The 17147-nt window shown below is 38.9% G+C and overlaps 1 protein-coding gene across 1 annotated transcript in view; it reads left to right on the forward strand.

Moving 5' to 3' along the window:
* Window positions 1-14818, forward strand: part of LOC129624636 (ATP-binding cassette sub-family C member 4-like) — a 364051-nt gene extending 349233 nt beyond the window's left edge. Inside the window, exon 39 of the mRNA XM_055542792.1 lies at window positions 14127-14818. Within this exon, the coding sequence (XP_055398767.1) occupies window positions 14127-14171 (45 nt within the window). The 3' untranslated portion in view covers window positions 14172-14818. The remainder of the gene's footprint in view (window positions 1-14126) is intronic.
* The last annotated feature ends 2329 nt before the right edge of the window (window positions 14819-17147 follow it).

Consider the following 17147-nt stretch of genomic DNA (forward strand, 5'->3'; position numbering starts at 1 on the left):
TTTCCCTTCTAATTAACTGTTACAGTTTGGTGCTTTTTTCCATCAAAGAAGCAGCTCCCACATTCACTTACTATTTGTATTTTTTTTTAATATAATCTATCACTTTCTGCTTTTTATCTTTAAAAATTCCACCCTCCCTTTGGTTTATTTTGTTGTCACTTCTCACTTCTTGAATGTGTTTATTTTTATTTTTTCTTATTTATTAATATAAACATTTTAAGGCTGTGAACTTCTCTCTGCATACTGTTCTAGTTATATCCTATGGGCTGGTGTGTAGCCCTTTCATTATAGTTAGGTTTTTATTTATAGATTTCTATAATTTTGGTCATTTCCTCTTTGGTCCAAGAATTATTTGAGAAGGAGGTCATTAAAATTTCCTGGGTATAGAGGATTTTTTAATGTTGATTTGTTTTCTAATTTACTCTTTATTTTACTCATTTCATTGCTTTGTGATTAAAAAAAGTTATCTGTACTATTTTCACCCAGAAAATGTATTTGTTAATAATTTTTCGTGTTCTAGTATATAGATAATTTTTGTGAATGTTCTTGAGCATTTAAAAAGATGAACTATTTTAACTCTGTTTCTGACTGTGCTGTGTCTTCATTGCTGCATGCAGGCTTTCTCTAGTTGTAGTGAGCGGAGGCTACTCTTCATTGCAGTATGCTTGCTTCTCATTCTCAGTGGCTTCTCTTGTTATGGAACACAAGCTCTAGGGTTTTGAGCATCAGTAGTCACAGTATGTGGGCTCAGTATATGTGGCTCATAGGCTGCAGAGGACAGGCTCAGCAGTTGTGGAACATGGCTTAGTTACTCTGTGGCATATGGAATCTTCCCAGATCAGGGATCAAACCTGTGTCCCCTGCTTTGGTAGGCAGATTCTTATGCACTGCGCTACCAGGGAATCCAAGATACAGAGTTTAATTTGTAATTAGATTGAGTTATTAATTTAATTACTTAGGTTTTCTCTATCCTTCTTTATTTTGGTTCCTTTGATGTGACTTGGACTTAGGTGAATTAGTCTCACCTTGTACCATGTTTCACTTTTTAGTTCTTGTCATTTTTGTTTTGATAATTTTGATGCAGTGATTTTTCAGTCCACAAATATTCATGATTTGGGTTTTCACTAAGAATTATATTTTCCACAATTTTTGAGGTGCCTTTCTTTGATATTTTTAATGTTTCTTGCCTGAATCTAAGCTAGTTCAAGACTAAAATCGAGTCCTCTGTTTTCACTTTGTTTTCATTTGCCTGATATGTCTTTCACTGTCTTTAAATATCAGATTGTAGATGTGTCTCCTACAATGGTAAGTAGTTAGGTTTAGCTCTGAGTTTAGTCTTAGCCCTTATAGGTCATATTTTACGTGAGTTCTTTTATGTTATGCTTTCAGTTTTAAGTGTTTTTTTTTTTTTTTTAACCTTTAAAAAGTTTGCAGTCTGTATTTTGTTGTTGTTGTTGTTCACTATTGTATGTGTGTTGCTTTCATTTCTTCTAGGAATAGTTTATTTTGTTATTATTGACTCCACATTATAAACATTGAAAACATAGTTTCCTTTTTTCCTTTCTACCACCAAATTTTAGTTATTTAAATTGTGTTTTATCTTCAAATATTTAAAAATATTTTAACCTGTATTATTTTGCTTAATTTTTTAAAAGTTAATTTATTTATTTTAATTAAAGTATATTTACTTTACAACATTGTGATGGTTTTTGCCATTCAGTTCGGTTCAGTTCAGTCGGTCAGTCATGTCCGAATCTTTGAGACCCCATGAATCGCAGCACGCCAGGCCTCCCTGTCCATCACCAACTCCTGGAGTTCATTCAGTCTCACGTCCATTGAGTCAGTGATGCCATCCAGCCATCTCATCCTCTGTCGTCCCCTTCTCCTCCTGCCCCCAATCCCTCCCAGCATCAGAGTCTTTTCCAATGAGTCAACTCTTCGCATGAGGTGGCCAAAGTACTGGAGTTTCAGCTTCAGCAGGATTCCTTCCAAAGAAATCCCAGGGCTGATCTCCTTCAGAATGGACTGGTTGGATCTCCTTGCAGTCCAAGGGACTCTCAAGAGTCTTCTCCAACACCACAGTTCAAAAGCATCAATTCTTCGGCACTCAGCCTTCTTGACAGTCCAACTCTCACATCCATACATGACCACAGGAAAAACCATAGCCTTGACTAGATGGACCTTTGCCATATATCGACATGAATCACCATAGGTATACATGTGTCCCCCCACCCCCATCCTGAATCCCTCCCAGTCCCTCCCCACCCAATCTCTTTAAGTTGTCCCAATGCATTGGTTTTGGGTGCCCTGCTTCATGCATTGAACTCCCACTGTCATATATTTTACATAAGGTAATGTATATTTTTTGATGCTATTTTCTCAAATCATCCTACCCTCACCTTCTTCCACTGGGTCCAAAAGTCTGTTCTTTATGTCTGAGTCTCTTTTGCTGCCCTGACAAGCGTGTTATACTTATTTCACCACAACAATTTTTTGTCTGGTTGCTGCCATCGTTTTGGAACTTAAAAGTTCACACTTTTGCTCCTGTGGGGTTATGCTGAAATATAAAATTAGTAGTTAAAACAACTTAATTCGTACCACTTTAGGATTATTGATTTTTTACAATTTAATCACAATGCCAATAAAAGTGATACTTTAGATTTGTGCACAAAACACAAAATATCCTTATGCATATTAATTCTTGCAAACAGACATTTTAAAATAATTTGTTATTATACCTTTTAACCAAAGATTTAAGTTTTCAATTAAGGGTTTTTATTTGGCTGCTTGTGAGAAAACTTTTCTAAACAATCATTTTCGAGATCTTGCAACATCTTAAAAACCTCTTAAACACTCAGTTAGCTTGCAGAAATTTTGCATGAATAACATGGCTTTTAGGTCATGCTCTTTCAATTCCTTGTCTTTAAAAGCAAACAACTTATTAACCTATATTAAAAGTTCCTCATAAATAAAATTTTTAAAGAATCTCTCCTTATTTTGAATTATAAAATCTGTAATAATTTCTTCCATCTCTTTGTCACTCTCGTCTTTTTTTAATATAAATTTATTTATTTTAATTGGAGGCTAATTACTTTACCATATTGTATTGGTTTTGCCATACATTGACATGAATCTGCCACGGGTGTACATGTGCTCCCATTCCTGAAGCCCCCTCTCAATTTTCTCCCCAACCCATCCCTCTGGATCATCCCAGTGCATGAGCCCCAGGTACACTGTATCATGCATTGAACCTGGACTGGTGATTCATTTCACATATGATAATATACATGTTTCAATGCCATTCTCCCAAGTCATCCCACCCTTGCCCTCTCCTACAGAGTCCAAAAGACTGTTCTATACATCTTTTTCTGTCTTGCATACAGGATTATCATTACCATCTTTCTAAATTCCATATATATGCATTAGTAGACGGTATTGGTGTTTTGCTTTCCGACTTACTTCACTCTGTATAATAGGCTCCAGTTTCATCCACCTCATTAGAACTGATTCAAATGCATTCTTTTTAATGGCTGAGTAATATTCCATTGTGTATATGTACCACAGCTTTCTTATCCATTTGTCTGCTGATGGAACATCTAGGTTGCTTCCATGTCCTGGCAATTATAAACAGTGCTGTGATGAACATTGGGGTACATGTGTCTCTTTCAATTCTGGTTTCCTTGGTGTGTGTGCCCAGCAGTGGGATTGCTGGGTCATATGGCAGTTCTATTTCCAGTTTTTTAAGGAATCTCCACACTGTTCTCCATAGTTCACTCAGACTCACGTCCATCCAGTCAGTGATGCCATCCAGCCATCTCATCCCCTGCCGTCCCCTTCTCCTCCTGCCCCCAATCCCTCCCAGCATCAGAGTCTTTGCCAATGAGTCAACTCTTCGCATGAGGTGGCCAAAGAACTGGAGTTTCAGCTTTAGCATCATTCCTTCCAAAGAAATCCCAGGGCTGATCTTCAGAATGGACTGGTTGGATCTCCTTGCAGTCCAAGGGACTCTCAAGAGTCTTCTCCAACACCACAGTTCAAAAGCATCAATTCTTCGGCGCTTAGCCTTCTTCACAGTCCAACTCTCACATTCATATATGACCACTGGAAAAACCATAGCCTTGACTAGACTGACCTTTGTTGGCAAAGTAATGTCTCTGCTTTTGAATATGCTATCTAGGTTGGACATAGCTTTCCTTCCAAGGAGTAAGCGTCTTTTAATTTCATGGCTGCAGTCACCATCTGCAGTGATTTTGGCGCCCAGAAAAATAAAGTCTGACACTGTTTCCACCTTTCCCCATCTATTTCCCATTAAGTGATGGGACCAGATGCCATGATCTTCGTTTTCTGAATGTTGAGCTTTAAGACAACTTTTTCACTCTCCACTTTCACTTTCACCAAGAGGCTTTTGAGTTCCTCTTCACTTTCTGCCATAAGGGTGGTGTCATCTGCATATCTGAGGTTATTGATATTTCTCCTGGCAATCTTGATTCCAGCTTGTGTTTCTTCCAGTCCAGCGTTTCTCATGATGTACTCTGTATAGAAGTTAAACAAGCAGGGTGATAATATACAGCCTTGACGTACTCCTTTCCCTATTTGGAACCAGTCTGTTCCATGTCCAGTTCTAACTGTTGCTTCCTGATCTGCATACAGATTTCTCAAGAGGCAGGTCTGGTGGTCTGGTATTCGCATCTCTTTCAAAATTTTCCACAGTTTATTGTGATCCACACAGTCAAAGGCTTTGGCATAGTCAATAAAGCAGAAATAGATGTTTTTCTGGAACTCTCTTGCTTTTTCCGTGATCCGGTGGATGTTGGCAATTTGATCTGTGTGGTAAATCCTAGAGAATGTTCTGTGTCTGCTTGATAAGAATGTATACCTTGGGTTTTTTTTTTTTTTTTGGTTTTTTTTTTTTTGTTTTTTTGATGTAGTGTTCTTAAATTATCAATTAAGTCTAATTCTTCTATTGTATCATTTAGGACCTCTGTTGCCATATTGATTCTCTGTATGGAAGATATGTGCGTTGATGTGAATGGGTGTTAATGTCTTCTATTATTATTGTATTCTTATTGCTTTCTCTTGTTATGTATGTTAGTATTTGTTTTATGTATTTTGGTGCTCCTATAGGTGCATATATGTTGATGAATGTAAAATCCTCTTTTTGTATTGACCTTTTAATCATTATATAACGTCCTTCTTTATAGCCTTTTCTTTAAAGACTTTTTATTTTTTTGATGAGTTCAATTCAGTTCAGTCACTTAGTCGTGTCTGACTCTTTGCGATCCCATGAATCGCAGCATGCCAGGCCTCCCTGTCCATCTCCAACTCCCAGAGTTCACTCAAACTCATGTCCATTGAATCGGTGATGCCATCCAGCCATCTCATCCTATGTCATCCCCTTCTCCTGCCCCCAATCCCTCCCAGCATCAGAGTCGTTACCAATGAGACAACTCTTGGCATGAGGTGGCCAAAGTATTGGAGTTTCAGCTTTAGTATCATTCCTTCCAAAGAACATCCAGGACCGATCTCCTTTAGAATGGACAGGTTGGATCTCCTTGCAGTCCAATGGACTCTCAAGAGTCTTCTCCAACACCACAGTTCAAAATCATCAATTCTTCCGTGCTCAGCTTTCTTCACAGTCCAATTCTCACATCCATACATGACCACTGGTAAAACCATAGCCTTGACTACACGGACCTTTGTTGGCAAAGTAACGTCTCTGCTTTTGAATATGCTATCTAGGTTGGACATAGCTTTCCTTCCAAGGAGTAAGCGTCTTTTACGTTCATGGCTGCAGTCACCATCTGCAGTGATTTTGGCGCAAAAAAAAAAAAAAAAAAAGAAAAAAAAAAAAGTCTGACACTGCTTCCACTCTTTCCCCATCTATTTCCCATGAAGTGATTGGACCAGATGCCATGATCTTAGTTTTCTGAATGTTAAGCTTTAAGCCAACTTTTTCACTGTCCTCTTCACTTTCACCAAGAGGCTTTTTAGTTCCTCTTCACTTTCTGCCTTAAGGGTAGTGTCATCTGCATATCTGAAATTATTGATATTTCTCCTGGAAATCTTGATTCCAGATTGTGCTTCTTCCATCCCAACGTTTCTCATGATGTACTTTGCATATAAGTTAAATAAACAGGGTGACAATATACAGCCTTGACGTACTCCTTTTCCTATTTGGAACCAGTCTGTTGTTCCATGTCCAGTTCTAACTGTTGCTTCCTGACCTGCATATAGGTTTCTCAAGAGGCAGGTTAGGTGGTCTGGTATTCCCATCACTTAAAGAATTTTCTGCAGTTTATTGTGATCCACACAGTCAAAGGCTTTGGCATAGTCAATGAAGCAGAAATAGATTTTTTTCTGGAACTCTCTTGCTTTTCCAATGATCCAGTGGATGTTGGCCATTTGATCTCTGGTTCCTCTGCCTTTTCGAAAACCAGCTTGAACATCAGGAAGTTCACAGTTCACATATTGCTGAAGCCTGGCTTGGAGAATTTTGATCATTACTTTAGTAGCGTGTAAGATGAGTGCAATTGTGCAGTAGTTTGAGCATTCTTTGACATTGTCTGTCTTTGGGATTGGATTGAAAACTGACCTTTTCCAGTCCTGTGGCCACTGCTGAGTTTTCCTAATTTGTTGGCATATTGAGTGCAACACTTTCACAGCATCATCTTCCAGGATTTGAAATAGCTCAACTGGAATTCCATCACCTCCACTAGCTTTGTTCGTAGTGATACTTTCTAAGGCCCACTTGACTTCACATTCCAGGATGTCTGGCTCTAGGTGAGTGATCACACCATCATGATTATCTTGGTCATGAAGACCTTTTTTGTACAGTTCTTCTGTGTATTCTTGTCACCTCTTCTTAATATGTTATGCTTCTGTTAGGTCCATACCATTTCTGTCCTTTATCGAGCCCATCTTTGCATGAAATGTTCCCTTGGTATCTCTAATTTTCTTGAAGAGATCTCTAGTCTTTTCCATTCTGTTGTTTTCCTCTATTTCTTTACATTGATCTCTGAGGAAGGCTTTCTTATCTCTTCTTGCTATTCTTTGGAACTCTGCATTCATATACTTATATACTTATATTTTTCCTTTTCTCCTTTGCTTTTCACTTCTCTTCTTTTCATAGCTATTTGTAAGGCATCTCCAGACAGCCATTCTGCTTTTTTGCATTTCTTTTCCATGAGTACAGTATTGCAATTTCTCCTCTCCTGTCATTTCTGTTTGCATGAAATATCTTTTTTCATCTCCACACTTTCAATCTGTATGTATCCTTTGCCTAATTTGAGTATTGTAGGCAGCATGGGTCTCTTTTAGGTCTCTTGGTATTTTTTTCCCCAAATTTTTTAAATTTTTTTTTTAATTGAAGGATAATTCCTTTACACAATTTTGTGGTTTCCTGTCATACATCAACAAGAATCAGCCATAGGTACACCAGTGTCCCCTCCCTCCAGAACCTTCCTCCCCATCCCACCCTTCTATATTGTCACAGAGCCCCTGTTTTAGTTCCCTGAGTCCAGGTTCTTGTTTATAATGCAGTTGGCCACTGTGTGTGTTTTGATTCTGCACCCACTGACATTTAAGGCAATTATTGATACATATGTATTTATTTCTATTTCAAACCTTGTTTTCCAGTTGATTCTTTACTTCTTCTTTGTTCCTTTCTTTTTATTTTTGTTTTCCCTTCCATGTTTTAATGATTTAACTTTATTTTATGCTTATTTTATTCTCTTCTTTTTTGTGTGTGTGTGATTCTATTGTATGCTTTTGACTTGTCGTTGCCCTGTTTTTCAAGTATGTTAACCCCTTTACATATCTGCTTGCTTTAGACTGTTAGTCAGATAGGCTCAAACACATTCTAAAAATAAGAAACAGAATTTGGGGGAGGAGCCAAGATGGCGGAGGAGTAGGACGGGGAGAACACTTTCTCCCCCACAAATTCATCAAAAGAGCATTTAAACTTCGAGTAAATTCCACAAAACAACTTCTGAATGCTGGCAGAGGACATCAGGCACCCAGAAAAGCAACCTAAGTCTTCGAAAGGAGGTAGGAAAAAATATAAAAGACAAAAAAAAGAGACAAAAGAGGGAGGGACGGAGTTCCGTCCCTGGAAGGGAGAAAAAGAGAGAAGTTTCCAAACACCAGGAAACATTCTCACTGCCGAATCTGTGCCGAGCTTTGGAAGCACAGAGGGCAACAAAACAGGGAGAAAAAATAAATAAACAATTAAAACTCGCAGATTGCGAGCCCTACGTTAACTCCCCCAGCGGAGAAGCAGCGCAGACGCCTGCACACGCCATTAGTGAGCGGGGGCTGGGCAGGGAGGCGCGCGCGCGCGCTGCATCTCTTAGAGTAAGAACCTGGCCTGAATACCCTGAGCGCTATCTGAGCGAAATAATTTGGGCTAGCAAACCAGACTGTGGGATATCTACCATGCGAAAAGCCAGCCCTAACCTAAGACACCGCCAGGTCTGCACATGGAACAAAGGCCTGAACAGAGATAGCCGGCTGCAGACCTTCCCCCTCCAGTGACAGGCAGCCAGAGCTGGAAGGGGGCAATCGCAGCCCCAGAGAGACATTATCTATTAAACTGTAAGCAGGCTTCTTTGCTAACTAAAACTTCTTGGGGGTCTGGATGGTCAACATCTGCCTGAGAAGGTGCGCCAGATAACTGAGTGGCAGAGAGACGATAAGTCGCAGCAATCGCGCGCGCCAAACACCTCATCATCTGAGCTGCTCGGATCTGGGAAGGGCACAAAACGCAGGCCCAACGGAGAGTCTGTGCCTCTGAGAACTACCCGAGTGCCTGAACCTGAGCGGCTTGGACCTGGGAAGTGCAGGCAGCCCGGGGCCGGCCTCGGATGATTCCCGGAGGAACAACCTAGAGCCCGAGCAGTGTGGGCAGGGAGGCTACATGCGCCGTGAGCGGGGGGGGGCAGACCCAGTGTGGCTGAGGCACTGCGAGCGCACGCCAGTGTTATTTGTTTGCAGCATCCCTCCCTCCCTCCCTCCCCACAGCGCAACTGAACAAGTGAGCCTAAAAGAAACAGGATTTGCATTTCTTATTCTCCTTCCCCACATATTTGGGCTTCTTGGTGGCTCAGATTGTAAAGAATCTTCCTGCAGTTTGGGAGACCCAAGTTCGATCTTTAGGTTGGGAAGATCCCTTGGAGAAGAGAATGGAAACCCACTCTGGTATTCTTGCCTGGAGAAGTCCATGGACAGAGGAGCCTGGCAGACTACAGTTCATAGGTTTGCAAAAAGTCAGACATGACTGAGAAACTAACACTTTCACACTTTTCCCCACATAATATGATTTTAATGTCCCTTTATATCTCCATGTTTATCTTTTTGTTGCTCCTTGTGTTTATCATTGCTTTCACAAATAGGGTTTTTTGTTTGTTTGTTTTTTTGACCTGTATTCTCACTAATTTAAGTGATTTACTTTTCAATTGTGATTTCCTCCTTCCTATATCTTCCTGCTTCTTTTCTATTTAGAGATGACTTTTCAATATCTCTTTTAGGATAGTTTTAGTATTGCTGTATTTCTTTAGTTTTTGCTTATCTGAGAAATTATTTCTCCTGCAATTCTAAATAGTCTTTCCGGGTATAGTATTGCTGTTCAGTCACTCAGTCATGTCCAACTCCTTGTGACCCCATGGGCTGTAGCAAGCCAGGTTTCCCTGTCCTTCACTGTCTCCTGGAGTTTGCTCAAATTCATGGCCATTGAGCAATCCCTATCAAGCTACCAACAGTATTCTTCGGAGAGCTCGAACAAATAATTTCACAATTTTTATGGAAATACAAAAAACCTCGAATAGCCAAAGCTATCGAGAAAGAAGAATGGAACTGGAGGAATCAACCTACCTGACTTCAGGCTCTACTACAAAGCCAACAGTTATCAAGACAGTATGGTACTGGCACAAAGACAGAAATATAGATCAATGGAACAAAATAGAAAGCCCAGAGATAAATCCACGCACATATGGACACCTTATCTTTGACAAAGGAGGCAAGAATATACAATGGATTAAAGACAATCTCTTTAACAAGTGGTGCTGGGAAATCTGGTCAACCACTTGTAAAAGAATGAAACTAGAACACTTTCTAACACCATACACAAAAATAAACTCAAAATGGATTAAAGATCTAAATGTAAGACCAGAAACTATAAAACTCCTCGAGGAGAACATAGGCAAAACACTCTCTGACATACATCACAGCAGGATCCTCTATGACCCACCTCCCAGAATATTGGAAATAAAAGCAAAAATAAACAAATGGGACCTAATTAACCTTAAAAGCTTCTGCACACCAAAGGAAACTATAAACAAAGTGAAAAGACAGCCTTCAGAATGGGAGAAGATAATAGCAAATGAAGCAACTGACAAACAACTAATCTCGAGAATATACAAGCAACTCCTACAGCTCAACTCCAGAAAAATAAATGACCCAATCAAAAAATGGGCCAAAGAACTAAATAGACATTTCTCCAAAGAAGACATACAGATGGCTAACAAACACATGAAAAGATGCTCAACATCACTCATTATCAGAGAAATGTAAATCAAAACCACTATGAGGTACCATTTCACACCAGTCAGAATGGCTGCGATCCAAAAGTCTACAAGTAATAAATGCTGGAGAGGGTGTGGAGAAAAGGGAACCCTCTAACACTGTTGGTGGGAATGCAAACTAGTACAGCCACTATGGAGAACAGTGTGGAGATTCCTTAAAAAACTGGAAATAGACCTGCCTTATGATCCAGCAATCCCAGTGCTGGGCATACACACTGAGGAAACCAGAAGGGAAAGAGACACGTGTACCCCAATGTTCATCGCAGCACTGTTTATAATAGCCAGGACATGGAAGCAACCTAGATGTCCATCAGCAGATGAATGGATAAGAAAGCGGTGGTACATATACACAATGGAGTATTACTCAGCCATTAAAAAGAATACATTTGAGTCAGTTCTAATGAGGTGGATGAAACTGGAGCCTATTATATAGAGTGAAGTAAGCCAGAAAGAAAAACACCAATACAGTATACTAACGCATATATATGGAATTTAGAAAGATGGTAACAATAACCCTGTGTACGAGACAGCAAAAGAGACACTGATGTATAGAACAGTCTTATGGACTCTGTGGGAGAGGGAGAGGGTGGGAAGATTTGGGAGAATGGCATTGAAACATGTAAAATATCATGTATGAAACGAGTCGCCAGTCCAGGTTCGATGCACGATACTGGATGCTTGGGGCTGGTGCACTGGGACGACCCAGAGGGATGGTATGGGGAGGGAGGAGGGAGGAGGGTTCAGGATGGGGAACACATGTATACCTGTTGCAGATTCATTTTGATATTTGGCAAAACTAATACAATTATGTAAAGTTTAAAAATAAAATAAAATTAAAAAAAAATTCATGGCCATTGAGTTGATTTTTTTTTTCTCTTTTAATACTTTCAATATATTTTGCCACTCCCTTCTGGCCTGTAGTGTTTCTGTAGAGAAATCAGCTGATAGCCTATGGGAATTCTCTTAAATAAGCTCTTTGTTTTTCTCTTGCTGTCTTTAGAATCTTCTCTTTATCTCTAACTTTTACCATTTTTATCGTAATATGTTGGTATTGGACTGTTTGGGTTCATCTTGTTTGGGGCGCTCTGTGCATCTTGTATCTAGGAAGTTTTCAGCCATAATTTTTTCAAATACATTTTCAATCCCCTTTTATTTTTCTTCTCCTTCTGGAATCCCTATTATATATAGATTGGCCTGCTTTATATTATCCCATAGCTTTCTTATATTGCTTTAATTTTTCATTTGGCTTTTTGTCTGCTGTTTTGATTAAATAATTTCCATTATTCTATCTTCCAGGTCACTTATCCTTTCTTCCGCAATATTCATTCTATTTTTCATTGCCTTGAGCTCAGTTTTAGTCTCAGCAAATGCATTCTCCTGAATCCTTATAGTTTCTAGTTCCTTTTCCCAGTAATTTGCATTTCTGTTGATAGCCTCTTAATTCCTTCAGTATTTTCATTGCCTCCTTTTGAGCTTGCTGTCTGTTAGACTGAAGAGATCTGTTTCATTGTTCCTTCAGGGGAATTCTCTTGGTCTTTTAACTGAGAGTGATTCCTCTTCTTCATTTTGCTTATGTTTCTCTTACTCTGAATTTAGGTGAAAGAATTATCTACTGTTGTCTTAGAGGGTTATTTATATGTGGGACTGTCCCTCTGTAGCCTTTGTGGATTAATTTTTTTTTTTTTTTTTGGTAGGAGGACTGTTTTAGGTTTTGATGCTTGCCATCTATTTCCTCAGCATATGCTGGCTGTTTTCCCCTAGATAGGGGGTGTGCAGTTGTGTGGGTGTATGGCATGTGCACTCTCCCAGGAAGGCACTTGGCTGTCAGTCATGGGTGCCTTGGCAAGTGATGGTGAGCCATGCATACTTCAAGGAAGGTGGGGGAGTGACCTGCACCAACTCACAGGACCCTCGGAGGTGGTAGTGTCATCTGTCTGTGGCTGCCTCTGGAGTCTGAAGTGGCAGCATCAGCTTACACCCACCCTTGGAGCTCATGTAGGCAGTACCCTGCCACCTCAGAGTACACAGAGAAAGCTCCTATGGGGGCCTGCCCCTCAGCTTGAGTGTCCCCAACAATGCTATCTCAAAAGGGCTTACTATTGTTATTTAAAATTTTTTTATTTATTTATCTATTTAGTTTTGGCTGTGCTGGGTCTTCATTACTGCACACAGGCTTTCTCTAGTTGTGGTGAGCAGGGGGCTACTTTATAGTTGTGGTGTGTGGGCTTTTCTTACTTCTCTTGTTACAGAGCATGAGCTCTAGGGTGCACTGGCTTCAGTAGTTGTGGCATACGGGATTCATAGTAGAGACATGTGGACTCAGTAGTTATGGCACACAGGCTTAGTTGCTTTATGACACGCGGATCTTCCTGGACTAGGGATCAAACCTATGTCCCCTGCATTGGCAGGTGGATTCTGAACCACTGGATCCAAAGCCCCCCCACCCCCCACCCACCCCGCCTCTCCACTTTTTTTAAAATTCTTGCATTCATAATGGAACTAGCCTCAGATTTCATCCATGAGCCCTAAACATTCTTGGAGAATTTCTTGTTTTTCTCCTTAACTTAAGGGACATTTTGATATATAGCATTTCATAAGCAGTGCTGTTTAGGGAGTAGCATGTGTGCAGGTAACAAGAGAAAAAGTACACCTAATATAAAGGTAGGTGTCTCAGAGCTTTCCTATTTCATATGTAAAGCCCACTATCTCTCATGATAACTTTGTTGATAGCATCTACAAATGGACTTAGAATCAAGTTTTATAAAATGAATCTGGAATCACATGACCTAGCAACCTAGCTCATGACATGAGTCAGCTTCAGATAGATGGACCATTTTCTGTTTTAAACACTCAAACAAAACTTTACACATTCTTATTTGGGGGAAAAAATGACATTTGAAGTCCTTTTACAGCCAAACACATTTAGAGGTAAGAGCTCACAAGTCTTGACATTATTTCATTTTGTTATGTGCATTCGTCAAGAAACCAAGATATGGTGCAGCTACAAAAACTGATGATTGTGGAACAGACAAACTTGACAGCATTTCACTTCCTTTATGTTCTGATTATACATTTATCAGAAAACCTATGTCTCTTCCAGTTCAGCTAGAAGTTGGTAAAAGTCAAGAATTCAAAGGCCTGGCAAACCTGATATTAACATCTAGATTGATGGTGCTCATTTTTGTGTAAAAGTGAGAAACCCTCACGCAGACACTAGATTTCCCAGCCTCTTTGTCATCTTGTTTATAATTTATCTCCATGTTTTAATTCTGTAAAATGATTTTGGTTATCAATTAGTGATTAAAGCTTATCTGTGAATCAGAATGATCAGAACTCAAGGGAATCATATTTGGCATTCAGCCCAGTCCCACTGAGGGTTTTAATGGGGCTACATCCTTCATAGAATAAACACATCACTGGGTTTAAAAATTGTGCCTCCATTAGTGTTATGATTTGCTTCACATGAAGAAGTGACCCTAGAAATGTGTTGCTTTAGGAGGGACTTTACAGCTTTTAAGTGTGGTGTTTTTATTTATTTATTTTTTTCAGGTGTACCTCAAAAGGAATTATCCAGATGATGATGATGCTCAGTGACTGTGTGGTTATGAATGCTTCCAATGGACAGACCTTAATCTTAACAATTTTTGAGATAGCATTGTGATTCTCCTGTGAAGTCAAGTCTATTCTGAAGGCATTTCTCCAATAGTATTTGCCTTGCATAAACTATATTGCACTTCTTTATACCAGCAACAAATATTTACACATACAAGATGCTAATTTGGATTTATCTCTTTCCAACTTCACACAATGATTTCAAACTCTTACAAAATGACTTGTTAATTTTTAAAGGTTATACTATTTTTTTTTTCCTTATCCAAATCAGAGAAGCAAGCCACCAATAAAAGCTGTCTCCCAGATTTAGTGCCTTGAGAGAGTCCAGAGCTAAAGCTCATTTTCTAAGTTATAAAACAAATTTGTCACAGATTTTTTTTTTACTGTTCCCAGAATTACATATTACTTTCCAGTTATATCAAGGATTCTGTTTACTTGAAGGCTGTGAAGTTGCTGTTTTGTTTCACAACTGCCTTTAATATAACTAGGATCAATTATTCCACCCAAAGACCTCTGGTTAAAATACTACAGAGAAAACGGATAGGAAAAACAAAAAATATACTCTAAGTGATATTATAGGGCAGAGTTGTGCCCCCCCACAAAAGAAGATATGCGATTAAGATACAGAAGGACAATATTTAATTTTATATCTTAAAAGAGAAGGGAGAGAAAACATGCTTTCTCAAAATAGGAACCCTTTGAGGGCATTTGAAAATGAAGAACAGACATGATCATTGATTGTCTTCTAGATTGGGGATTTTTTTACATTTTTTTTTTTTTTACAGTATCGATAACATAAAATTTGCCGTATTACCATTTTTAAACATACAATTCAGCGGCATTAATTGTATCCACAATATTGTACAACAATCAACATTTACTTAATTTTTGTTCATTATTTTAGTACTTTTCAGTGTGTTATTTCTACAGAGTCATTTTTGGTTAAGTTTTATTTCTTTAGCAGTGGATTTGTTTCTGTGAGTTTTGAGCTTGATTGGCATAAAATTATTCATAGTATCTTAAATGTTTAATCTCTGCAGCATCTATAATTATGTTGTTCTTTGCTTTTTAACTTTGTAACTTTGCCCTGTTTGTTTTGTTTGTTTGTTTGTTTTTTCCCTTGAAAAATCTTGAATGACTTTTTCCTATTAATTTTCAAAGAATAAGTTTTTTTTGCTTGATTGATCCTTTGGTGGGCTTTTTTTTTCTTCTTCTTTTTTGGTGGTTTCACTATATTATTATTTCTTTCCTTTAACTTTTCTTCATTTACTTTTTGATATTTTTTCACTAAATTCTTAAATTAGAAACTTATATTAGAAAAGTGATTAAGTTAAAAGTACATAAAGCCCACTTTTTTCCCCTAAAACTCTCTTTAGCTGCAACTACAGGTTTTGGAACTTAGCACTGATCAATAAACATAGTATTTAGGTATTTTCTAATTTTTAATTTTATTCATTATATCTTTTACCCATGAGTTATTCATAAGTGTAATGTTCTCTAAATTTCAAATGCTAAGTGCTTTTTACTATGACATTAAACCATGTGAAAATCATATCCAACCTTTTTTTAACCTATAAAAATGGCAGTTTCATATGGTTCAACATATTAATTTTCTTTTGTTATTAACCTAAAACTAAAACTTAATTTTTAGTCAGACATTAGATTGAGGATTTTAAACCAAAGGTAACCACACTCACACAGAGAGTCCTTGTTTCCATTTTATATTTTACTTGGTGATTTAGAAATGTTATAAGTATGTATGTAAACAGTATTTTCAAATAAAAATCCTGTCCAAGAACTGAATGTTTTTTGACACATGTTACAGGTTGGTTCTCTGACATGCAGACTTGGATGGAGTTCAGTATTGGCATATGTATTAAGGGTGCTGTTAGGATCAGCACTTGTGGAATCAAGAGGGAAGAAATGGGATAGGGCAGAGGAAAAAATCAAGCTGGAGCACTGGCCAGATGACTTTAGCTGACCCCACGGGAGCTCTGGTGTGATGACCCTTTGGGATTGTTGTGACATATCCACTGACCAGGCTGTCATACATCCACCTGGATGGGTCATTGTACAGAGGCTGTGCCCAGAGGGGCTGGTGGCTTAAGGTCGCCCACTAGCAGCGCTTCTAGTGGCTGGGCAGTGAGTCCGTGAAGGGAGGTCTGAACAGCACATCTGCATGCCCCTCATGGGTGTGTCACAGCTCCAGGGGTAGGTGATGAGTGTGTACTGTGACAGAAACTCTTGGTGATTGATGTTTAACTAAAATGACTGAGTAACTGATTTTCCTCAATACCCTATGGTTTAAAAAATAAAGGAGGAAGTCCATGTAGGGGAGAAGTCCTCATTCTGTAGGGTCAGCCCAGTTGTCACCTCTTCTAGGAAGCAATCTCAAGATCATTCATCATCCTAGTTAATGCTTATTTCTCTGATACCCTGGTTACCTCTCATTTGTTAAACCCAATCATGCTTGGCTAGTGCCTGTTCTCACAATCTTGAAATACTTAATTTTTGAACAAGGGTCCCTTCTTTTTCCATTTTGCACTGGGTTCTGTAAATTATGTAGCCTACCCTGACTATGGGTATTCATAGGTGGTTTGTTTTCTTACTAAACCATGAGCTTCTAAAAACTTTAAACTGTGCCCTGTCTACTTTTTAATAACATCTTGCAGCACAATGTCTATTACATTTTTGTTGTTCATTAGTCACTAAATTGTGTCCAATTCTTTTGCAACCCCATGGACTGTAGGCCACTAGGCTCCTCTGTCCATGGGATCTCCCAGGTAAGAATACTGGAGTGGGTTGCCATTTCCTTCTCTAGGGGATTTTCTGGACCCAGGGATCATACCCATGTCTCCTGCATTGGCAGGCAGATTCTTTACCACTGAGTCACCTGGCTAGCCTTGCAGCACAGTGTCTGTCACATAAGGGATGCTCGTTGCTGAATGAATGTTGACT

This window comes from Bubalus kerabau, chromosome 12 (genome assembly GCF_029407905.1).
Source record: "Bubalus kerabau isolate K-KA32 ecotype Philippines breed swamp buffalo chromosome 12, PCC_UOA_SB_1v2, whole genome shotgun sequence".
Lineage (NCBI taxonomy): Eukaryota > Metazoa > Chordata > Mammalia > Artiodactyla > Bovidae > Bubalus > Bubalus kerabau.